This window comes from Aedes aegypti, chromosome 1, assembly GCF_002204515.2.
Source record: "Aedes aegypti strain LVP_AGWG chromosome 1, AaegL5.0 Primary Assembly, whole genome shotgun sequence".
NCBI lineage: Eukaryota > Metazoa > Arthropoda > Insecta > Diptera > Culicidae > Aedes > Aedes aegypti.
In genome coordinates, this window is record NC_035107.1 from 210,689,352 (window position 1) to 210,712,368 (window position 23,017).

The 23,017-nt window shown below is 40.2% G+C and overlaps 1 protein-coding gene across 1 annotated transcript in view; it reads right to left on the reverse strand.

Annotated features, from left to right (window-relative positions):
- Nucleotides 1–4,770: 4,770 nt before the first annotated feature.
- Nucleotides 4,771–23,017, reverse strand: part of LOC5568718 — a 697,097-nt gene continuing 678,850 nt past the window's right edge. The window contains exons 6-9 of the mRNA XM_021857460.1: nucleotides 15,306–18,314; nucleotides 15,057–15,247; nucleotides 14,697–14,996; nucleotides 4,771–4,928 (exon numbers count right to left, since the gene is read on the reverse strand). Of these exons, the coding sequence (XP_021713152.1) occupies nucleotides 4,775–4,928; nucleotides 14,697–14,996; nucleotides 15,057–15,247; nucleotides 15,306–18,314 (3,654 nt within the window). The 3' untranslated portion in view covers nucleotides 4,771–4,774. The remainder of the gene's footprint in view (nucleotides 4,929–14,696; nucleotides 14,997–15,056; nucleotides 15,248–15,305; nucleotides 18,315–23,017) is intronic.

The window sequence follows — 23,017 nt, forward strand, 5'->3', positions numbered from 1 at the left end:
AGATGGCGGTAGCGTGTAAACGTCAAACGCGAACAAAACCGATGCGAACGCTGCGGGTGGTGGATTGGCCACCTACAATGTATTTGATTCGACCGTTAAAAAGGTGGTCGATGAACTATGATGAGAGTGTGACGTCTGTTTGTCTGTGCTTTTATCATCGTCTCCAGGCAATAGTGGTTCTCACGCCCAATGGTATGGGTGCCCTAGTGTAGATGTAGTTGTGAACCTTAGAGGAAAACAATATGCACTCTGTCTCGAAAAACACCCAGAATCCGGGTGTAAATTTTTCAAATTGGGTAATATTTCCATATGCATTTTGATGAGCCTGGAAAGCATGTGCAAGTTTCTTTGAGGAAAACAAAAACAAACTGTGTATGACGAGCGTATGCTAGTCTACGTGTGTTCAAATGTCACTAAGCTCTATAGACATGCCCTATATCAACTGCAGCGATTTGCAGTAGACAGGATGTCCCGGGCCCGATCTATCTGACAAGCCAATCGAGCCCTCTGTCACCATAGAAGATGGTGTCTCCATCATGTCGATAGCCTGATCGTCTCCGATAATTCCGTATGTTCCCGGTGTTTGTTCCTCCGAACGGTGTGATTCCACTTCGTAACCTGCCTCTAGTCTCACAGATGGTTGATTATTATTCAGGCCATTTCTTTCGCTTCCTATTGAGAAAACAACGATCAGGCAGGTTGGTATTCAATTTCGATTACGCATCAACTTTTATTTCAAGGTCTGAAATCCTCTTCTGATAGAAATGAAGAAGCAAGGGACAGAGAGCTCAGACAGCATTTTGTTTCATTTCATCAAACATCTACTGTTTCTCTACTCGACACGCACGAACGTCCCTTCTTCAGTCAGTAACTTTTTTTATACATGTTTGCAAAGTTTAGTAAGATTCACATTTAGTTTTTTTTTCTGATTTACCAACATCATATGTGCTTCGTGTTTTTTCACTTCGCTTAATTAACACATAAAACAAAACTCTTGTGTCGACAGTTTTTTAGAATATTTCTTTTGTTCTGTTTTCTAGTCTTTTTCTACAGATTTGAAGCCGAATTGTTTGTTGTTGTGGTGTCGAAGACAAGAGCAACTTCGCTAATAAATGTACGCCTCCAATTTTGGTTTAGTAATATTTCGTTTTAGGTCATCTACACCGGGTCTGTTGCGTCCACCTGTCAAATATCCTCTTTATCAAATTCCGCTAAAAGACGTGTATATTTAGTGCTTTTCTGTTGAGTTTCAGAATTGTTTTGCATTGAATCTGATTTTATTCCTTGTTACAGGACTGTAATACTACCAGTAGAGTTGCAATCATTTTTTTAATCATTTTACAGTGAACTTTCGCTTATGTAGTAAGTGTATTATGTGTCATCGAATAAAAGTGAATCTGTTTAAACCATCGATTTTGATAAAATGAAGAAGAATAGTACGTTTTCAACATGAGCTTTTTCATAAGTTTTCATTTCAAACATCACTACATTCAGTATAGATTTGGTATGTGTTGTTTAACAGCTTTTTCAGTGAGTTTCTTTTTCCTACAGTAATTCCAATAAATACTCGTTTCATCAGCTTAACAAACTTGAGCACGGTTGGTTTCATTCCTTCGCTAATGTGTTGAATTGTTAGGATCTATATGAGTTGCAAGAAATGTTGCATTCTTCCGTAAAATATACGACCAAGTGCACACACGTGTTTTTTTAGTACAGTGTATGTGTGAGTGTGCTCTTGTATACATGAAATAATTCTGTCAAGCGTGTACATATACTAACAACAAATCATAGCCTACTTTTATGAATACAGCAAGGAAACTGTGTAGGGGTTCTTTGTCCCACTCTATATAGACTCAACGAACGGATTCTCAATCCTCGATTTGACGTTAAAATATTTTGATTATACAGTTTTTTCGAAAATAATTTGGTGGACCTAATAAACTTTTGACTTTTTTTTCGGAACACCCTAAAAATCTAAAAAATATACGTGCATTTTCGATTCTCGATGAATGTCAAAATATATGTTTTTCTCCATCTTCAACGTGGGTAAAATGTGGCTTTCGGCGGTTTTTTAAATTTAATTAAACGTCATAACGTAACACATTTACAAGAATTGTCTTCTATCTTTTCTAAAACTGAACAGCCTGTTTCCGCTGTTTATTTTCACTTAATTCCTACAATCATAGCAGATTCAATAATACAATAAATATTGGTTCCATATCTCTCTCTCTCTTTATGTGTTTCAAACATTCAGCATGAAACTGTGTTTGTGAATTGCAGTAAAACTGTCGATGCACACGCACACGCAAAAAGCGAACCACAAAATTGCGACTACATTTTTTTTGTTACATGATAATACAACTGCGTGCGTGTTGGCCAACTTTAGAATGCGTTTCTGTACCTACCGTTGTGTTTGTTTGTAAATTTATAATATTGTCTTCTTTTTTCATGTGTAATGTGTTTAAATATTTGTTTCGCTTTCGATTGGGTTGAAGTAGAAATTTTACTATCAGTTTTCAGAGTACGGTTTGGAAAGTTGGTTCATTCTAGAGAGATAAAGCGACAGTTTTGCTGAGAGAGTGAGAACAGTGGATTCTGTATTGGCGTGCGTAACTTAGTTGAAAAGTGAGACATGACAGTGTGTGAGACATTTGCGCTGTATTACTTTTTACGTAAACCTATTATATCGCCATCATCAAAGTCTACTTGCATTATATGACGGAAAGAATCGGGCTTTGCTCGATTTAGTGGAACTTGCTTTTCAGTAGAGATTTGGAAATTTCCTTGGGGTTACAAAAATATTTGCTCTACACATAACTTTCTCGCGTTTCTTGGAGATTCGCATTGATCGATATGTAGAAGTAGGCATGTTGCATTTGAGTTAGCGACAGTACCTGTAGAACATTGCTTTAAACAATTAAGTTTAAACCGATGCCCACGTATGGTTAAATCACAGACAAAATTAAAAACTTGCTGAGCTGAACTGAACTGATACAAAGCAGGTAAGTTGCTGCCATTGAACAGGGTTGTTGGAATTCCAATCCTGACGGAAGCCTAATGAAAAATTCTGGATTTGAAACAGAGTCTTGATAAAGAATAGGTGCTCCGCGTAACAATTTAATTTTGGAAAATGTTCCGCGAGCCAAATATTTTTGTTCGTATTTTACGTTTACACACTACCGCCACCTGTTGGCCTATCGACCAAACACAGTGATGTTGGCATTGGGCGTACATGTTCCCGCGACTATGATTTTCATCGCGATTTGTTCCAAGTTTTACGTCTATTTGTCTATGGTAAAAAGCTGGGAGGGAGGCACAGATACACACGAAATATGAACCAACACATTTCCAAATTGCAAGATATTGTGCTCTGCAAGATAAATCCACGTAATACGATTATCTGAAAATGTCGATATACCGTCGCAGTGATAATGAAAATCACCAAATGTTTCAGATTTAGTAAATTTGAAACATTTGCGTCCTTGATGAATGAAAAAATCCAAGCCTACTGAATTGCGCGCATATCTTCTGCGCGTTACCGCCGCCGCTGGATGTGGATTTAAAATGAGCGCCGCAATATCTCCCGCTCACCAACGACAATCAAGGCAGACTTGGGAAAAATCGCTAGTTTTTATTTGTTGTGTACCTTCGATCTTTCCGGATAAACATGGAAAAAGGGCCATAGTTTTATGTGCATTTAATTTTCGTTTTGATTGGAAAATAGTAAAAAGATGCGTGTTTCAATACTTTATATTCAATCAAATTAAAAGCAGCTATCGTGACATTCTTTTTTGGATGTGCAGGAATTGATTTTCAAACGATTGTTGTCAACTTTGTTGAAATGCAAAAATATATTATGATCAGTTACACGCTTTTATCATGTTTGTCCATTCTTTAAGATCCGGGCTCACAGTGACAGTTCGTGACAGCAGAATCTCGCAGCTCACCTTGACGTTCATACATTTTGTATCGGTTTCTTCCTCCCAGGTAAAAAGCATTATTTTTCTGTACATTTATGCGATTTTACACGAAAGTCTGAAAACTGTAGGGCAAAAAATAGTGCTTTTCCTCTGCCATCTGGACAAACTGTTATCTGGTCAAACTGTTACCTGAGCAAACCGTTAAAATGTTTGTCGAAGTACAGTGACGAGAGTGTGAACTTGAACCAATGCAAAAACGTAAAATAATGAGCAAACTTTCACCTTAACCTAAACTTCAATGTTTGTTATAACCACAGACAAACAGACGTAACACTGACGAAATTTTTATCGACTGCTCATTTAACGATATTTTCAAATTCGCTGTTTCATGCCTCACAACTGGAGGCGCGCGCGTCGTTTATCTTCGTGTATGACATTTCACACTAGCCTTCTACCGGTCTTATAGCAAAAATAAGTATTTCTTGCAACACGCTCAACAGATGGTGATGGTGTGAAGTGGGCGATGAATTTGAAAAGTTTTTTTTTGTGTGTTACGTCTGTTTGTCTGTATTATAATTATCAAATCAGAGACCGCTACTTGTTCCATTTATCAACCATCCCCAAAAAAACAAGTTCCAACTACGTCCAGATGAAAAATGGCTACATGACACGAGAAAAGACATCGATAGCGCTGCGTGGCGGCGTGATTCCGAACGAGAAATATCTTTCCCGCTGCTGTGTTTTATCCAATCTTGATGGCGATGACGTTGGGCGCCACGTTCGTCCCTTATATAGGGATAATCTTACTGAGGAAGTGGTCCATCTTCCGTGGCCCCTGCTTGTTCGTTCATTTTTCACTTGCGGGACAAGCTTTTGGTCGAGGTCTTCTCGATGTGGACCAGGATGCTGTTGGAGGTCCCGAACGTCGACACCCGTATATCAAACTTGCCGTCCAGTCCGAGCGGGTGCGTCATTAATCTTGCATTTTCGATCGTCGAGTCGCACAACCTGTGGAGGGCGGTGGAAAAAAAGAAGGAAATTCGTAAGAAAAGGGTCAGGGTTCGGGGCGGAAAGATAGAAGCAAAAGAAAAGCAAATTCGTCAGAAATGAAAAATGAATTCATGGGGTTGAATCACGTGTGAAATGCGAGCGGAAATCCCGGCAATCGGAGTGATTGGAGATTTTCTCTACCCGTGTCAATGTCGCTGGCTGGCTGGCTGACAGTGTATTCAGAGCTTTCCTATTTCTGTGAATCGAATCCACAACTAATGGCTTTTCTCGGTGTTTTCTTTCGGATGCGAAACTATCGAGATAGGTAGCAGACGACGACGAGGCAGTGAATGTTGAGGTTCAAATATTTAATCAGATGCTGCAAGGACGGATTGTGTTGTACTTATGATGGTATCCATTCCACTAGCAGATAATGGTGGAGAAGTATAGTTAAGGATTATCAGAAAAGGGATATGTTTGCATTGTGAATTGAAAAAAATATAGATATCCGAGCTCTGTTGTAACATTGCTCAGTGAGCGAAACTAGGGGCGCGACTCTAATCAATTCGGTTGAAATTTCAACTCAATTTTGTTTGAGTTTCCTAGTTACCTACAAATTATTTTCATTATATCGGATATTGGAATCATTTTTCGGATTTTATCCATTTCCGTAGTTTTTGCAAGTTATCGCAAATTTTGCGCACTCAGTTGCGTAGTTTTCTCAGCAAAATGCTAATAATCGATTAAAACTGAAATAATCCCAAAAACCTCATAAAATTAGCAAACCCGTTTTGAAATCGCCCAGAGCGGAACAAAAATAGTCGAGCTAATTTGACAGCTCTCCTTCTTCTTTTTATACGAAAACAACCGTCGCTAGCCAGCGGCTTTTGTTTAAAATCTATGCGTTCACATAACAAAATACACGATATTGGTATTGCTCGGAATCGCAGGATTGAGATCGATGTGGCCAAAATCTTTACTTATGATAACCTGACATCATTCTAAAAAGTAATATTAATTTCCTTGAGGCATATCGTGGGAATAAACATTGATATTACAGCCGGTGGGGCCAAAACAGCTGCAGCAGTTCAAATCACAACCTTCGACAACATCCTGGCAACAAACAGAAGCAGTATGGGAAGAGGGAAATAGCTATTCCATCCGATATAATTAAACAATTGAACATTATTACTGAAGTACATCTGAACATCATTTATTGCAATTTCTGGCCGAGAATTATCTCAAAGATTTCTTGAGGGTTTCTGGAAAACCCTCAAGGATTACCTTCTGGTAAATTTTGATAAGATTCGGAGTATGTTTAAGACCGTTAGCCCTATCAGAACTATTGATGATTCTAATGCTTCCATCCCATGTCTTATGAGCATTTGCGTCCGAAAATCACCTTCCAACGATAGGGGGACCGCTGAGACTCATGATAAACATAGATGTTTCCGTACTTGAATTCTAAAAACTGGAACCAAAGAGAAGACAAAGTGAGTAAATAAAACAGTTCTGTAGCGTAATATAATTATCCTTACCTTTGCAATATATTGGTTTCAGCCGAGGAGAATCAAAGAGCTTTCACTACACAATATGTAAATTAATCTTTTTTAACAATTTGGACAGATAAACCCTGCATTTTTCGTAGCTGCTCCAACTTGGTAACATTCACCAACTTCGTAGTCGCGAGATCGAAGATAAACAAAACATCAGAATCGATCTACTTTGACATTTGCGTTTTAGGGATGTGCATCGATTTTGAGCATTTCGATGAATTATTAGTGATTTTATCGGATTTTTTGAGATATGACTGATTTTGTGCGATTTTGTTTAAGATTTATTATTTTGTCCAAATCATAGATTCTAATGTATATTCTATTACACTTCGTGTGAAACCATTTAAGAGTGTATTCAGCAGTCAGCGCAAGCGCAGGCGTACGCGCAACACTGCTGCCGAACATATAAATAATAAACAAGCCCGAAGAGGCTCTCTTCAGTTTTTACACCACAAACGAACAAGTTGTGTTTTGCAGTCAGTGATAAAGAAAACCCCCAAGTTCCCCCTGATTACATTGAGGATAATCCTCCAAGTTTCGGTTTACCGTTTCCGTTTAAGTGCGTGTAGGTTTCACCCATAATCCGGTTAGCATCAGGAACTTCAAATATAATAGTGGCGACGAGGAAAATTGGTGCGCGAATCGTTTTTTTGGCATGCGAAAAGTGCAGCAGCTCGTGCGGCAACCATCCCGGGTGGAGATTTTTTTCAACTCCCAAAGGAGGGAGAAATAGACCGGTGCAAAACTGGCTGTGTGGTAAGATAAAGGTAAAACTAGGCACGCGGAACAGTGAAACCAAATTCCGCGAGTGAAAATTTGGAATTTTTCGGCGGTATTTACCGACGGTAAGAAGGCACAATTATTGTCTATCGAAACGCCATTTGCTTTGGTGGCGACGGTTGTATAAGAACAAAAGTAACATCATTAACACAATTAAATCCTTTATATTGCAGGGTACAATTCTCATTTTGCAAATTTAATAAGAGTGTTTTCTTTTTATTCCTAGTAGACAACTGCACAGCGGATTTTGCGGCGTCAATTGCAGGTTCTACCGGGAGGATTCCTGGTGCAATTCAACTTTCGCTACGTGGTGGCGAGTGGCTTTACCCTTCCCGCTTGTTGGCGAGTATTACGTTTGGCTTTGGTGAGGTTACGTTTCGATCGGGTGAGTAAGGAAATTTTTTGTTACGACTCAGTTGTGAAGATTAGACTGGTTCAAAAATTTTGTAACTACATTGGTTATCGTGAAACTTTTTTAAACATTTGACGAAGTGATTAATTTTTATTGTTGTCAAGAAACATTTTAATCGATTTAAAATTTTGATAGCAATTAGTGTAGTGAATCAGTTGTAAAATTAGCCTATTTTTGCATTTTGCTTAAGTTTTTGACAAATATGGCTTATGTGGTAGCTCCTAATATTGAACCTTACCGTAAAGGTCAATCTTTTGCTACTTGGATCAGACGATTATCATTCTATTTCCGAGTGAACAAGGTTAATGACGAACAGAGAAAAGACCAAATGTTTCTTTTAGGTGGAGATTACCTTTTTAGTGTGGCGGACAAGCTTTATCCGACCGAAGCGATGATGGAAGAAGTGTCCTATGAAATTTTGATTCAAAAGCTTAAGGAGAGACTTGACAAAACTGATTCAGTCTTGCTCCAAAGATATAATTTCAGTACAAAAGTACAGCAACCTGGGGAAAGTGCAAGTGATTTTGTTTTTTCGCTCAAAGTGCTTGCGGAACATTGCGAGTTTGGTGATCAGAAGAATCTTCTCATTCTTGATCGCATTCTTGTTGGTTTAACAAACAATTCCCTCAGACATAGACTTTTTACTGAAGACAATGCTAAATTGACTTTGGAAAAGGTGGACAAAATTATCGCTTCATGGGAAATGGCGGATACTCACACAAAAGCTTTAAAGAACAATGATGTTGACCAAGTGGCTTCAATAAATACAAAATATCCATTTACTGATGGAAGACAAATGCCTGCACATAGGATGAAAGAAATGCGTCAAGGTTATCGTAATACAGTAAATAGTCGTTTTGGTTTTCGATCCATGGATGATCGTCGCAAAGCTAATTTCCAATTTCAGCAACAAAAGCGTCGAGATTTACCAGCAGGTGCATTTCTTCGGCGAGGCAGAATGGACGGCAAGCAATGGACGTCGGATCAGCGCATTTGCGACTACTGTGGACGTAGAGGACATTTACGATGGAAGTGCTACAAACTCAAGGACGATATGAGTGAGAAAGAGGTCAACCATATTTCCAATGAGATTTCCACTGACTCGGATGCTGTGGACGAAGAGCTGGTCAGGCTTATGACCATTGACTGTAGTTTGGATGATGATATATCAGGTGATCTAGAATGTATGCATGTTTCATCCATTGACAAGAATGATTCTTGTTTGCTAAATGTATCTATTGAAAACATTGATGTACAGATGGAGGTTGACAGTGGCTCTTCTGTTACAGTAATGGACAAAAATTTATTTGCTTCAAAATTTGACCTTCCCTTGTTGAAAAGCTCTAAACAACTTGTTGTGGTAAATGGTTCCAGATTAGAAGTGTCTGGAGAAGCTAAGGTTGAGGTTCAATACAATGGCAAGTTGTCAAAATTAAATCTTTTAGTGCTTGATTGTGATTACCAGTTCACGCCTTTGCTAGGTAGACCATGGTTGGATGAATTCTTTCCCAACTGGAGAAATTTTTTTGGTAATTCGTTGCCAGTAAATAATAACATAAAAGATAATAATGAAGCACTAATTGCTCATACTAGGCCAAAAGTTTCTGACGTAATTGTCAAGGATCTTTCTAATCCTACGAATAATTGCAAAACAGGTTTAGCTTTACATAGTAACGTTCCAATTTTTAAAACTGTGTATGACGTACCGTTTTATTTTCGGGAAAATATTTTAAAGTGTATCCATCAATTTATTACAAAACAATCTATGATAACTTTTCAAGTCACAACACAGGCAAATGTTGATATCATTGACAATGCAGCTTTCTGGTTGCGATTTCCAACAAAAATGGTATCTGCCAATGAGTATGGTCAAAAATTAGTAGACAGTAATAATTTAGGGAAAAATTTGTCCTGTAATTCTGAAGATAATGAGAAGTTTGTTGCTGCTTGTAAAAGCAATGCAAGTTTGGCAATTCATCTAAAACTACATAATAATTCCAAATACAAATCTATCATGACACCATTTAGTGAGAAACAATTCTACAATGTTTATTTCGATTATCGTGCCTTCTTTTTGATGGTGAAGAATTTCTCTAAATGGGTGGAGGTCAAGAATAGTACAAATTTTTCAAAAGCTAAGTTGAAACTTGTTGGATTTCTTACAACTTTTGGATTTCCAGACGAATTGTCGGACAATGGGTTTTCTCTCATCTTGTATTCATTGAAAAGATTAAATCATCCTGCTAGTATTTGCCGGAAACAGATATTTGAGAAAATAGTAAAGTATGACAATTTTATTGTGAAATGGTTTTCAATGCTAAGAATACTTGAGATGAGTTTAGAAATCCGGATATTTGTATATATACGTTTTATCTTGACGTTGAAAGGTAGATTTCCTTCTAGAACAATTACATTTCTGCATTTGCACGAAAAATGGATAGAAGCATCTTTTCTCAAACGGTTTTATAAAAACTTATTACAGACCATGGTTGGACATAAGATGACAGCTACAACACATCCAACTCAAGTTCGGTTCATTAAGGATGGACGAGATTCACGGGGTCAACTAAGACCAACGACGAGAATGGTCAAGACTGGTCGGCCGATCCTGACTGTCGAGCAACCCGAGATGTTTTCCATTACAAACGAGTGCGATGTCGGGCAACTACCTGATCGAGGAAAAAGTGAAAATTCAAAGATAAGAAAAAGTAGATTGAAGAAAAGAAAGTTTCCGTCAGATCTGGTAGTGCTTACTGGCCTACCAAGGCGTTCGAAGATATTTAGGGATATTAGAATAAGAAGTGAAAAGTATCATTTGTAGTTTCGATTGAATTATTGTTCAATCTTCTAAAGGGGGAAGAATTAATGTATATTCTATTACACTTCGTGTGAAACCATTTAAGAGTGTATTCAGCAGTCAGCGCAAGCGCAGGCGTACGCGCAACACTGCTGCCGAACATATAAATAATAATAAACAAGCCCGAAGAGGCTCTCTTCAGTTTTTACACCACAAACGAACAAGTTGTGTTTTGCAGTCAGTGATAAAGAAAACCCCCAAGTTCCCCCTGATTACATTGAGGATAATCCTCCAAGTTTCGGTTTACCGTTTCCGTTTAAGTGCGTGTAGGTTTCACCCATAATCCGGTTAGCATCAGGAACTTCAAATATAATAGATTCGTTTGAATATTTTGGGCGTTTTGAGTCGGTTATGGCCTGAAATGGAGATAACGTGGAAGTGTCGTCCCCCTAGGAGCGAAATCGGGAATAATTTAGAAGTCTCTGGATTGAGTTCCTGGTAATAGGGTCCTAAAGCCCTGTTCCAATTTTAGTGCCAAACGCTTAAGTTTAGGCCAAAAACACATGTTTACTCAATTTTTTAATGTTTTTCATTTGTTTACGTACAAAAAACATTTTATTATGTTTTTATAGATTTTGTCACACCCTTTGATTTAAACTCAAATTTTGGGTGTATTTTGTTTTTTCGTGTCCCTTCCGAAATGTCAGATAGGAACAATCCCAGTGTTAAAACTAAAACCCCTGTGGTATTTTTGTCGACTAAGCGAACGTCAAACATGATCTCATGTGTCAAGGTTCATTTATGGATCTAATTTTAAATTAAAATTTTAGTATGATATATCCGTTATTCGAGCGGGAAAAATTGCTAAAGTAGTTGCAGTAACATGCTCTACAGTTAATTATAAAATTACAATAGGATCTGTTGTACAAACAATGTACAAACAGTAATGGAAAAAGTTTTTACAATTGTTTCACCATCTATTCTATTGTTGTGAAACTTCTGTTTTGTGGATATCTCAGCTCAGGATCCTGACCACTTCAATGGGTGGCGTCGTTGGCCAAGTTTATCAGCAGCTCAAGGGCTATCATTATTCTGGCCAAGACAATTCGAGATTTTGCCACTAGGTGGTGCTAGTGAACATGAATCTTTTGATTGGCTATGTTTTGATATATCAGAACGTTGACCAATTATAAAGATGGCGTCTTTGGCAAATTTGTTCATTAAGTCAATGGCTGTTATTGTTCGTTGTTGATTCAAAATTTCGCCACCTATTTATTGGCGGCAGTGAGCATGAAACATTGTTTCGCAGATATCTCCGGAGCCTGACCACTTGAAAAGATTGCGGTTTTCACAGAGTTGTTCAGAAGCTCTTTATTTGAGCCATAAGATTTGAGATTTTGCTATCAGGTTGCGCTAGTGATATTAAAATATTTGTTTGGAAATATCTCAGGACCCTGACCAATTAGAAAGATGACGTCTTTAACAAAGTTGTTCAGTTGCTCGAGTGGTAAAGATAAATGTTAAGAACAGTGTAAGTCGAGAGGCTATCGCTGCAGTCCTTCACAGAATGCGGATTCCCAAATATCTGTGTAAAGTTCTGCAAAGCTAATTTCAGAACCGGGTACTGGTCTACGACATAAACCAGGGACGGTTGTCAACCAAATTAACGGCGGGAGCTCCACAGGGATCCATACTTGGTCCAACATTGTGGAATATGATGTACGACACTGCTGAATGGAGTCAAGCGTCGGGTTCACAGATGACTTCGTTATTGCAATAACTGGAAAGACTGCGGATGAGATGGAGATGCTAACGGCGGAATCGCTAGACATCATTGCATCGTGGATGACAGGAGTCAAGCTGCAGTTGGGAATACAAATTCATCATAAAACGGAGGTGATGCTGGTCAGCAACTGCGAGTAGAGTTAAGCCCCAAACACAATGTGAACGGCAGCACGGTACAACGGCAAAACGGCAAGCCCATCTTGATCTACACTCTACTTGTCAAATTCATGTTGAATCTGATTGAGTCGACATTGATCCAAACATTGTAATGTCATTCAAGTCGGTGTTTCCGTTTTGCCGTTCTTGCCGTAATGCCGTTGCATTGTGTTTGACCCTTTACTTATTTCTCAGGAACACACATGCAAACAAATTTTGTTGTATAATTTACCGAATCCATGGTAAAATTAAGAACTGCACCAACGATTTTCAACCGACTACAAAAATCTGTTAAGTTTACTATAATCTGGTAAAAATCACTGAGCAGTGTAGTAAATGTGACTATGTCCATAGTAGCCTCGACTACAAAGCATTCTCGCGGAACATTACTAAAGGACCTATCTAACATTGAGAGGCTCTCTTTGTTTACTTTCTCTTTCATTTATAACTGAGTCATATTAACCTCTTCTGTTGCGTTTTTTGTATGAAACGCTAGTCAAGGAAATTGACTTTCGATCTATAGTGAAAACGTTCCCAAAATCTTTAGTATTCCACTGCTATAATCGAAAGAGAACGGGAGAGGAGAGAATCTCTCATTTGTACATAGGTCTTTTAGTAATGTTCCGCGAGCATTGTATTTCAATCCGTGACACCCACTGTACAACACAGTACGGTGAAAAGTACAATGCCAAACATGTCAAATCTAGAATGTTTTCTAGTCATAAATACTACAACTCTGGTTAAATAAACAGAATATATTTTCTTGTTGACTATGTTATGGTAGAGTTAACAGATTAATGTAGTCGGTGGAAAATCGTTGGTGCAGTTCTTAATTTTACCATGGATTCAGTAGTTTCTACAATAAAATTTATTTCAGTGCATAAATGTTCTGACGAGTCTCCAACCAACCCACGACCCTCAGCTTGGTCTTGCTGAATAGCTGCGCGTTTACCGCTACGGCTATCTGGGCCCCAAAAAAAAAAACCGTGTCATAAACTCGTGAAATATCCTAAAATCTTTTTTATCTAAAAAATTTGTGATCTGTGATATCTGTAAACAAAATCAAGAAAAATCTGTGAAATTACAGATAAATCTGTGTATGTGGCATCACTGTTGGTAGCATACATTGGTAGCAAATGAAGGCCATGGATTATGAGTGGATCCTAAACAGTCCAAAGACTGAAATTGGGCATTTGCCCAAGTGATCCCACCTATAAGAAAGGTGGAAAAGTTAGTGTGGCGTGTTAGGGACACAGAACCCCGTGGTTTACCCCAAAATTGGGCAACAGATCCGGCCAATCGCTACACCAGGTCGAAGACCAGGAGTCAAGCTGGTGGTCACTTCAGGCGCTCATCGCGTGGTCCAGCAATGGCGGCAAAGGTCGCAGGAAAGGCATGACGTGCTTGATTCCAACGAAAATAGCTTTGACATTAAGTGTCATACCAATACTCTTTACTCTTGCATTTGTTTTTCTTAACTGATTAACAGAAACTTTGTTATTTCGTTTAATATATTATGGGTCTCGCACTGTCAAAGTTACCCGCATTACGGTACCATCAGATAGCGCTCCACATCCAGAACAACTTTACAGAAGAACCCATCGAAATCTAGGACAGGACTTGTCAGGTACTAGTGCAAATTTGAAACCATTTGCCTGTCAAAAAAGACCACTTCTGATTGGTCGTTTTGGCAAAGACCTACTTTCACATCGTTTAGTTGGATTGCAACAGGGCACTTTGTTGCTAGCCCGGCCGTGTTGCTAGTTCATAAGTTAGAGTTTTTATTGCAAGTTTGAAAATGATTCGTGAAATTTTTTTGCTACAAATCAATCTATATTCGATGTTTGGTTTACCGCATGTGCTCCTACAATACTAAAATAAATCAAAAATACTTAATTGAGTGCAGTATAATAAAAATTGTATGAATTTTCTCTAAAAATATCGCCGGTTTTGAATCTAACCTACTTTAAAAAAGAAGCTAGCATTCGCTATTGCGCTAAATGAATGAAGCATGCAAGAAACAACCAAATTGTAAGCCTTGATACTTGAATTTGTTCAACTGATTTGCTTAAAAAGGATACTGGTAGCACTGGCTTTTGTATCGTCAAGGTTATCGATTGAAAAACAACGATCTACCTATTACAAATTGTAATCTTATCGAACCACTAATTCATTCTGGTATGGTGTCGAGTGTCGATAAATCCTTCAGTTGCAAAATTATATCAAACAAACCACAGCTATTGTACAAACTACAACAACTCAACAGCCCAAAGGTTCAAAATGTTATCCAAAACACTCACCTGATATCGATCTCCATGCCACGAATATCGGCGCAGTACGTCCCGAGGGCACCGATCTGCTCGTCATTCATACCGGCCGTGGTTATGCCCAGCCAGCGCAACTGTGGCAGCGATCCGAGCAGGGCGTGCATAAACATCGACTCGATCCGTTGCTTTTTCGGCCGATCCAGCACGATGATCCCGTCGATCTTGACGTGACTCAACGGGCTCGATTTGAACAGTTTCGAGATGGATTTCATCGTTCGGTTTACATCGTCCAGATGCACGATCCAGTTGCAGATCTTGAGAGTGTTGAGCGAGCTGTGAAGAGGAAACGGTATTGATCGAACGGTTTATTCCCGGGATGAGTGGGGTACAAACCTAAAATGAGCGTTGAGCGTGCTGAAGAAACTGACCATGTCCTTGTCGGAAAGGATCAACGGGTTAGTGGTGGTACTACCAAGACCGGTGCGTGAAGGTGCCGAAAGATCCAGCTCTCGTAGATTTACAAAACCGGTCAAGTACGGTAGCATGTGGGGACCTTTCATTGAGACGTGATCAGAGAAGATCATCTGTGGAAGAAACCAACCTTGTTAAACTGATCGCCACGATTTAGATCTGATAACTTACCTGAGCCCCTGCCATCTTCAAATTTACGACCGAACGGCATTCGTATGCACTGCTTGGCATTTGGACGTCGCTCTTGAACATGGACATGTTCAAACGACAGTTGTTCAGGCCAAGCTCGCGGATCGAGGTCAACGATAGGAAGCCCCGTACCGATGCAAGAGTTCCTACATTCTCTATCCTGAAGCTCCATCCGTCCAAACTGAGAAGTCTGAGTGTGATGCAACTACCCAAGGCACGTGCTGACATTCCGACGGCGGCATCTTCCAGCGCGATTCGAGGCGATCCAAGGCTGAGCATTTGTAAGCTGGGTGATTCGCTTGCTCCAAGTACTGTGGGAAGGATCTCGCTGAGACGTGAAGCACCTTCCAGTTTGATAGAGTGAAGGTTGGTAGAGACCCGAACAGTTTCTCCCAGACACATGGAGTCCTCGAGCGATAGTTGAGCTTTGCTTAGGTCTAATCCATGTAGACGGGAGTATGAGTCTCGGGCCGCGAGTAAGAGTTCGTGGAGTGTTCCAGAGTTGTGAGGTCCGCCGTCACATGCTGGAGTCGGATACCATGTGCGAGAGATGACCGAATCGGTACTTCGCTTATCTGGAGGTCCTTCCATAGGTTGACGGGGGAGAGTAGCCGAGCGACCCATGTTCGATGTGGAGTTTAGTACGCCTCGGGGCAGTGACGAGAAGATTCCGGTTGGATAAGAGCGAGGAGAAGGAGCTCCGGTGAGGGAAGATTGTTTTATAAGACCTGAGTTTCCAGAACTGCTTCCAGAGCCGGAACCCATGCTCACGCCACTGGACGATGGAGGATCATCACGTGCGCCCCAGCTGGAGGCTAGTGCAAGATAGGATAGAGGGCGAGCGTTCAAAAGGCTTGCAAGCGCTCCGACGGCACCTCGCTCACAGCGCAGATGAGGGAAAGACAGTCTTGTGACGTGAGGGCATTTCTCAAGCATTGAGCAAATTTGAACCAGTTGCGAAGTGCATAGGCCAAGGTCCAGAATAAGATTGCTCAGTTTCGGTTGTCGAGGAATGGTTCGACACAGCCCTGTCACTACGGATTGCAGCTTCAGGATGGGGGGATCTTCTTCTAGCAGAGTCAAAATAACTTCGAAGCTTTCCAGTCTTGGTTTCAGTACGGTTTTGGATATGCAAGTTGCTAGATAATTAATGTCCGAGTCACGAACTTCGTTTTCGATGAGTGAAGTTATTCGGAGTGTTGTAACACTCTCGTTCTTTGATAATGCATCGAGGAAGATGTCCATTACGTTCCGTGATTCGAGCAGCATGTTCTTTTCGATCTGATAGACTAGTTCTAGGTTTTTGAGCGTACAGGTAGGGCTTTTGAGCGCTAAGCCCCAACCTTGCAGTTCTGAGGGTGTAGACTTGATTTGCACCCAGATGGGTTTTGCCTCTAGCGGTGGTATCGGAGGTGATTTGGATATTCCTAGGAGTTCACAAAGGGCAGTGAGGTTGGCTTCGGTTTCACCACCGGCTAGGGCTAGAGAGAATATGGTCTGAGGGCTTAACCAAAGTGGAGTAAGCTTGGAAAGTAGTAGATGAGCACGCGAGCCCAGCAGAGACATAGCGTAGGTTAGGACTTTGAGAATTTCTGGTTCTACTTCGTCTCCGATGGCAAGTCCAGCTACTTCAGCTGCGAGTAGACCTGGGCGGCTGGCAAGCGATACAATGTAGTTAGCAGCTAGGAACTCTGCAATTCCGGGGCAGATGGTGGTATAACAAAACTCGGATTTTCTTCGCGACGTTCGTCCGAAAACTGGAGCCTTATCCAAGCATCCAATGATGTTTGTTTCCGGAGAAGAGCAGTACATCTTCAATTCCGCTGAACTGACTGTTGATCGCTTAGTTTTGAGACAGAACAAAGCTAGCCTGCCGAGCTCAGTAACTTGAGTGTGGGAAGAATTGTTGGCCACACAGTTAAATACGGAAGCGATGACGTCGATTTCGTCTGTTGGAAGAACGCCACCATTTGCTGCGTAGATAGCCGATATGGCTAGGCATCCGAGTGACGTCCTCGCAATATTTCGTAAATGTCTACAGTCTTGAACACAATCAATCAACCTTGTTGGAGCTCCCCATTGACCTCCACCTAATAAGGAAACCGATCGACCCCAAGTGATTCCTTCGAACGTGATGTGACGCTGCATCAGTGGAAGTAACTCTCCGCAGGACGAAGTCACACTGATCAGTATTACCCTAGCTTCAGGGAACAATCTTCCTTCCAGTAGATCCGTGACGTCCTTCTGTACGGATTTGTTCTTACGTGACTTACTTTGAACATCGTAACCATCCAACACAATCAGCAGTTTGCTCTTCAACGACTCCAGCGAGTTCCACGCGGCATTGAAACCCCCGAACCCGGATGCAAACGGATTCTGTGTACCCCGAGGTAATAGTTCTTTCGCTACATAACTGGCTAACGAACCCTTTAGTTCGTTTAACGGTATAAAAAGTGCTAACGCTACAGGTTGACCTCGCGGAGGCCATGGTGGTTCCCGGCTCCATGCGTGCAGAATTCGCAGTGCGAGTGCACTACGCGTAACCCACGGTGGACACTCGATCAGTACCCGGCGGGGTGCTTCCAGGAAGGGTCCATCCTTGGTCTGAACGGCGGCCAGAATCTGATCGACCGAGATGCACTCGTTCAGACCATGCGAATGGATGTGCAGTCTTAGTTCTGGTTCCAGCCGAGCTGGACAGAGCAGCCCCGGGGTCACCGGTTGAACCCAGGTGGGCAGGACCGGTTCTTTGAGGGCAAGCTCGGTATAGAGGTTCCGCAGGCCTCGGGCTAGGCGAGCCTGAGGATCCCGTCGGTTGTTGTCCGTTAGGCATTGCGGCGGGCCGGGTGGCGAAGGGCATTCAAGCGATACGTACGAACCGGACAGCTCGTACTCGGTCCGGTACGAGGTTGGCGTTGTGACCTGGTGATGATGGTGTTGCTGCTGCTGCTGTTGTTGTTGTTGGTTTTGGTTCGTCTTTGTGGGATAACACTGAGGGAGAGAAGAGAACAAGAGATCACGTGTTATTAATTATTTTCATGCTTAATCAATATGAATGCGTTTAAAAAGAATGAAAAGCACTTTAACTCATTGGAATTGATGAAATCACTTTCGCATTGTGAGCATAAAATCTCGACGGAATTTTTCATTTTTGGATCAAATCGACTCATATTATGGACCAAAACACTATAAAAGCAATTTATCTGCTAGGTAAACGAATGGTGTGCTATTGAAAGCATACGTTTTGGCGTTTGTTTCGGAATCGTCTTATCTCTGATTCATAACTGTGGTAAACCCCACAATTATGAATCAACGCTTCTGGAAATACGGTTGACATTTTATTTCCTACGGTCAGCAAAAATAAGCTTAAGCATATCATAATTGATTGCGATGCTGTACAGATTTATGGTTCACATGTACACAATGTGTTCTGCGTTATTGCAACTCTATTTGATGGAATATATCCGTTTCAATCCAACTGTGTGCTATCCATAACTGTGGGTTGACTGTATGCCAAGATTCAGTGTAAATAAAGTGGGCGGTACGCCAAAGTTCGGCAATCCGCTCACCAAAGCGAACCGCTGTATTTAATCGCCGATAAATATGCAATCCGCATGACCTTTAGCAAATGCAGTGTATTTCGCGATCTGCAATTGACAAAATTTAAAACAATTAGGAAATAGTGCTCCTACCCTGAATAACTTTGCTACACCTTAGATAGAACAAAACCATTCCGAACACCTTTTGATGATCCCGTTTCAGATCACGACTCAAGCTGAAATGGAACCACTTTCGCACTTTCTAATGCTAACCATGAAACAAAGTTTCACCCCACTAACTGCAGGACACAGAACGGAGGAGATCAGAGTTCGTCCCCGCGCCCCGTGACAGAGAAAAAGTGAAGCGAACATCCGGAATAGTTTGCACTCAGTACCTATACCATTATGCAGTTCTTTTTCGTTCTCAGAAGTAGTAACTCGGCTGAGTTTTCGTCGCTTCCAGCGTTATAAACATTTGCATATTTCAGCAGCAGCAGCATCCAAAGTCCAAGTCCCAAAAGTTTGGGTGAGTTGCAGCAATGCATCAGTTTGAATTTTCTACGGAAGTGGCAGGAGTGGCAGAGAAGTGTGGGGAAACGTATGTGCCATCACACAGACTGACACCCCCATTACCATCGCACATGATGGTCGTATTCAGCGCTAACGAGAGAGCATTTACTTTCTATACCAATGAAATCCGTGGGAAACTTCAGAAATAGTCATTCACTTTTGGGAAGTAGTTGGACTTTCTTGTGATTTAATTGAAAATAATTCAGCTTTTTTGTGGAACATAATGATATTGACTCAAAGCACTCAAGGTATGGAAAAGTCGAATATCCGTCGACTTATGGGTAGAGCGTTGTTCATAATGGCCGGTACGCTGATCATAAATACACCCGATTCTGTTTTTGCACGGATTTTTTTTACACGGCCGTGCAAAAAAAGTTTCCATACATTTTTTTTCGCCAAACCTTATTTTTGTATGAAACGTCGAGAAATGGTGCTACTTATTTTGCCCGGTTTTTGAAATTTTGAACTGAAAACTTTTTTTGCACGGTACGCATCCCTAGTGCAAAAACAGAATCGGGTGTACTGTGCAATAGGATAGAACAAGACACGGTCAAGGAATGATTCCGCTACCTAAGGCTGTGAACCGTTTCACCAGTTCGTTAAACTTTTAGTTAAAATTTGACAGCTCGATAGTTATTTCCCCTCCGGTTAGAAATAACCTTGCTCTGGAGCATGGTTAAACTTGACAGTTCGAAAGTTATTTTTTGCTCCCGTGAATTTGAGAATAACTAACCATCTGTCAACTTTGTTCTGAAATAACTACTCGACTGTCAAAGCTCAAATGGGTCGACTGCGATGTTCAATTTAACCATTTGAGAAGAAAATAACTATTTAAATGTCAAATTTTAAATAATAGTTAAACGAACTGGTGAAACGGTTCACAGCCTGAGAAGTAGAGCTGATTTCATAACGTTTGTAACGCCTGTCGTACAAATCAAATTGAGCTGTCACTTTTCCGTATACACGGAGAAAACGAAGTACTCAAAAATAAGTTTTTTTATACTCAAAATTAAGTAAAGGCAGTCGAACTGAATAGTTGGGTAATTTTCGTTCTGCCAAATACGTACATTGAACTCAACCTTTGAGTTGTTTAATGTTAACTCAAATTTGAGTAAAAAAATACTTGTTTTGTTTATTGGACTCCTAATTACAAAATATTACTATGTTGAACTAGTGTATTGTCCGAGTTACAAAAAAAAACCTTGATTGTTTTGTTTATACATATTATTGATGGTATTCAGCGTATTATAAACTTCCCCAAAACTGGTAAATTAGAAAACTATGTAAATGGATCATTAATTTGCAAACACTTCGAAAACCCAAAGTTGAGTATAAATAACTCAACGTCTGACATTTAGGCTGCGTACTAGCCGTTGAGTTGTTTAAACTCAATTTTGGTTGAAACAATGTGCCAGCCATTTTGAAACGTCAACGCTGATCATCTTGAATCAGTCGTCGTTGGTGTTAGACGTAGCAGCTAAACAACCAAAATTTTATTTAAAATAAGTCCAAAAGTTGGAGGAATTACTATGCATGACGTCGTTTTATAGAAAGCTCCGGAAGCCAGCTGAAATATTCCGAATTGATTAAAGGTAATGTACAATGCAGAGTTAGGTATGCAGAAACAAATAATGTTCAATGGTTTCTTTCTTTTTCAGGAGCTCCATTGCCCTGGGTCTACAATTGTTCTTGGTGCAGGATTGCCGGAATTATAAGGGCATGGCTCAGCCAGTGTTGTTCAGACTCATTTCCCCGAAAATAACATTTTCCGAACTACGAAGCTACGAACTACTACAACCATGCTCTGTCCTCCTAAGATAGAAAAGCAGATGGTTAAGCTTGAGTACTGCACACAAAATCGATCAATTTTGATCCCAGAGAGCCACAATTCAAGTTTCGGTGAAATGAAATGAGTGAGTGAGTGAGTGCGAATCATTTCACCGAAACTTGGATTGCGGCCCACCGAGATCGAAACTGTCGGATACCATGTGCAACACTCAAGCCCAACCACCTCCCCTCCATCTCAGGAATACAACGCACAGTTATAACAGTTCATGGCTTCACAATTCGAATTTCGGGGAAAGGAGTCTGGTCACCACTGGTCTCAGCTAAACATTACTGCGCTGTTCCCGTTAGTTGCCACCCGTCATAAACGATGAAAAAACGAGGCGGCCGTTCAAATTGTTGTTGCCGCTCCAGCCACCCATCCACCATAATCCACCAGCAAACGTTTCGATTAAAAATAGTTGTCTTCTTCCGGAACTGTCCTGCAGCGGTTCCCGGTGAATGGTTGGCGGAATCGACAAGCTGATTACAGTGAATATGATTCATATGCGATGAAATAAATAAAAAGAAAAATGTCATCATGATGGTAAGGTAAAATAAAATAATATATATGATTTAACACTATTCGTTTTCATTAATTGCAAAACCTTGACTATATTCATATATTTTGACTATATTTTTCATTAGCAAAGGTTATCCACTAACAAACTACCCATTTTTTGAGTTTTTTCACCCGAGGTTGTATTGGGTAAAAAACACCCACTGATATAATTCAATGCAGCTACTTAAATTTGTTTACTAGGCAACTTACTCAAATTTGGGGTAACGCACGACAGTGCCGAGTTGGGTCAAAACACCCCAAATTTGAGTACTTCGTTTTCTCCGTGTACGGAGAAAGAGAAAACCCCATATAAATCATTTTACGAGACGTTCGAATGACGTTTTCTGGCGGGCCACTCATTGTTGTTGATCAAAAAAACTTTGTGCATTACCTCAAATCTGAGTAAGTAGCATAGTACTCATTGGCGTAAATAGGGAGGGGCCGGGGGGGCCTGGCCCCTCCGAACCATGGCCTTGGCCCCCCCGAAAAAAAATGGAGAAGAAATGACAATACAGTTAAAACTAGTTTTTAGTATCAAACACTTATGATACTAGACGCATTAAATGCATTTTGAATATGAATTTATGGATGATCATTGTTTGACAGGCAATGGCAATATGTAATTTTAAAACGTCACATACTGCCATACTGTTTCCTTTTTGTCTTGTTTGTTTTAGAACTATAAGAACTGGCTTGATCCATTTGTAGTGGTATTGCTAATTAGAAAACCAAAGTCTTTGCATATTTTAAAACAAGCTGCGATATGTTGTGATCAATTATCTAGAACGAATCGTTGTTACTGGAAAATGTTTGTGTATGAGAGTTATGGTAAAGTTCTACAAAAAAAAATCTCGAAAATAAACAATTGTGCAGTAACGTAGCAGTTCGTACGTAGACGACAGTGAAGCAGTTGCATTCAAATGTGAACATTGAAATTCCTTTACATATAGTAAGATAGTGGCGGATTCGTACAAAAAACCACATCGAACCATGTAAAATCGTAATTGTCGCAACAATTTTCAATGCTATGTTGACACCAATTTTCTGAATGTTTTGATTGGAAAGATAATAAGACCATGTTACTATTTGTTTCTGTAGAATAAACGTAAACCTTATTCATACTGAAGATTGTTTTAAGACACGATTTTAATTCTTCTATAAGTGTTTATAATATGACCCTTTTTTTTATTTTTTTTTAT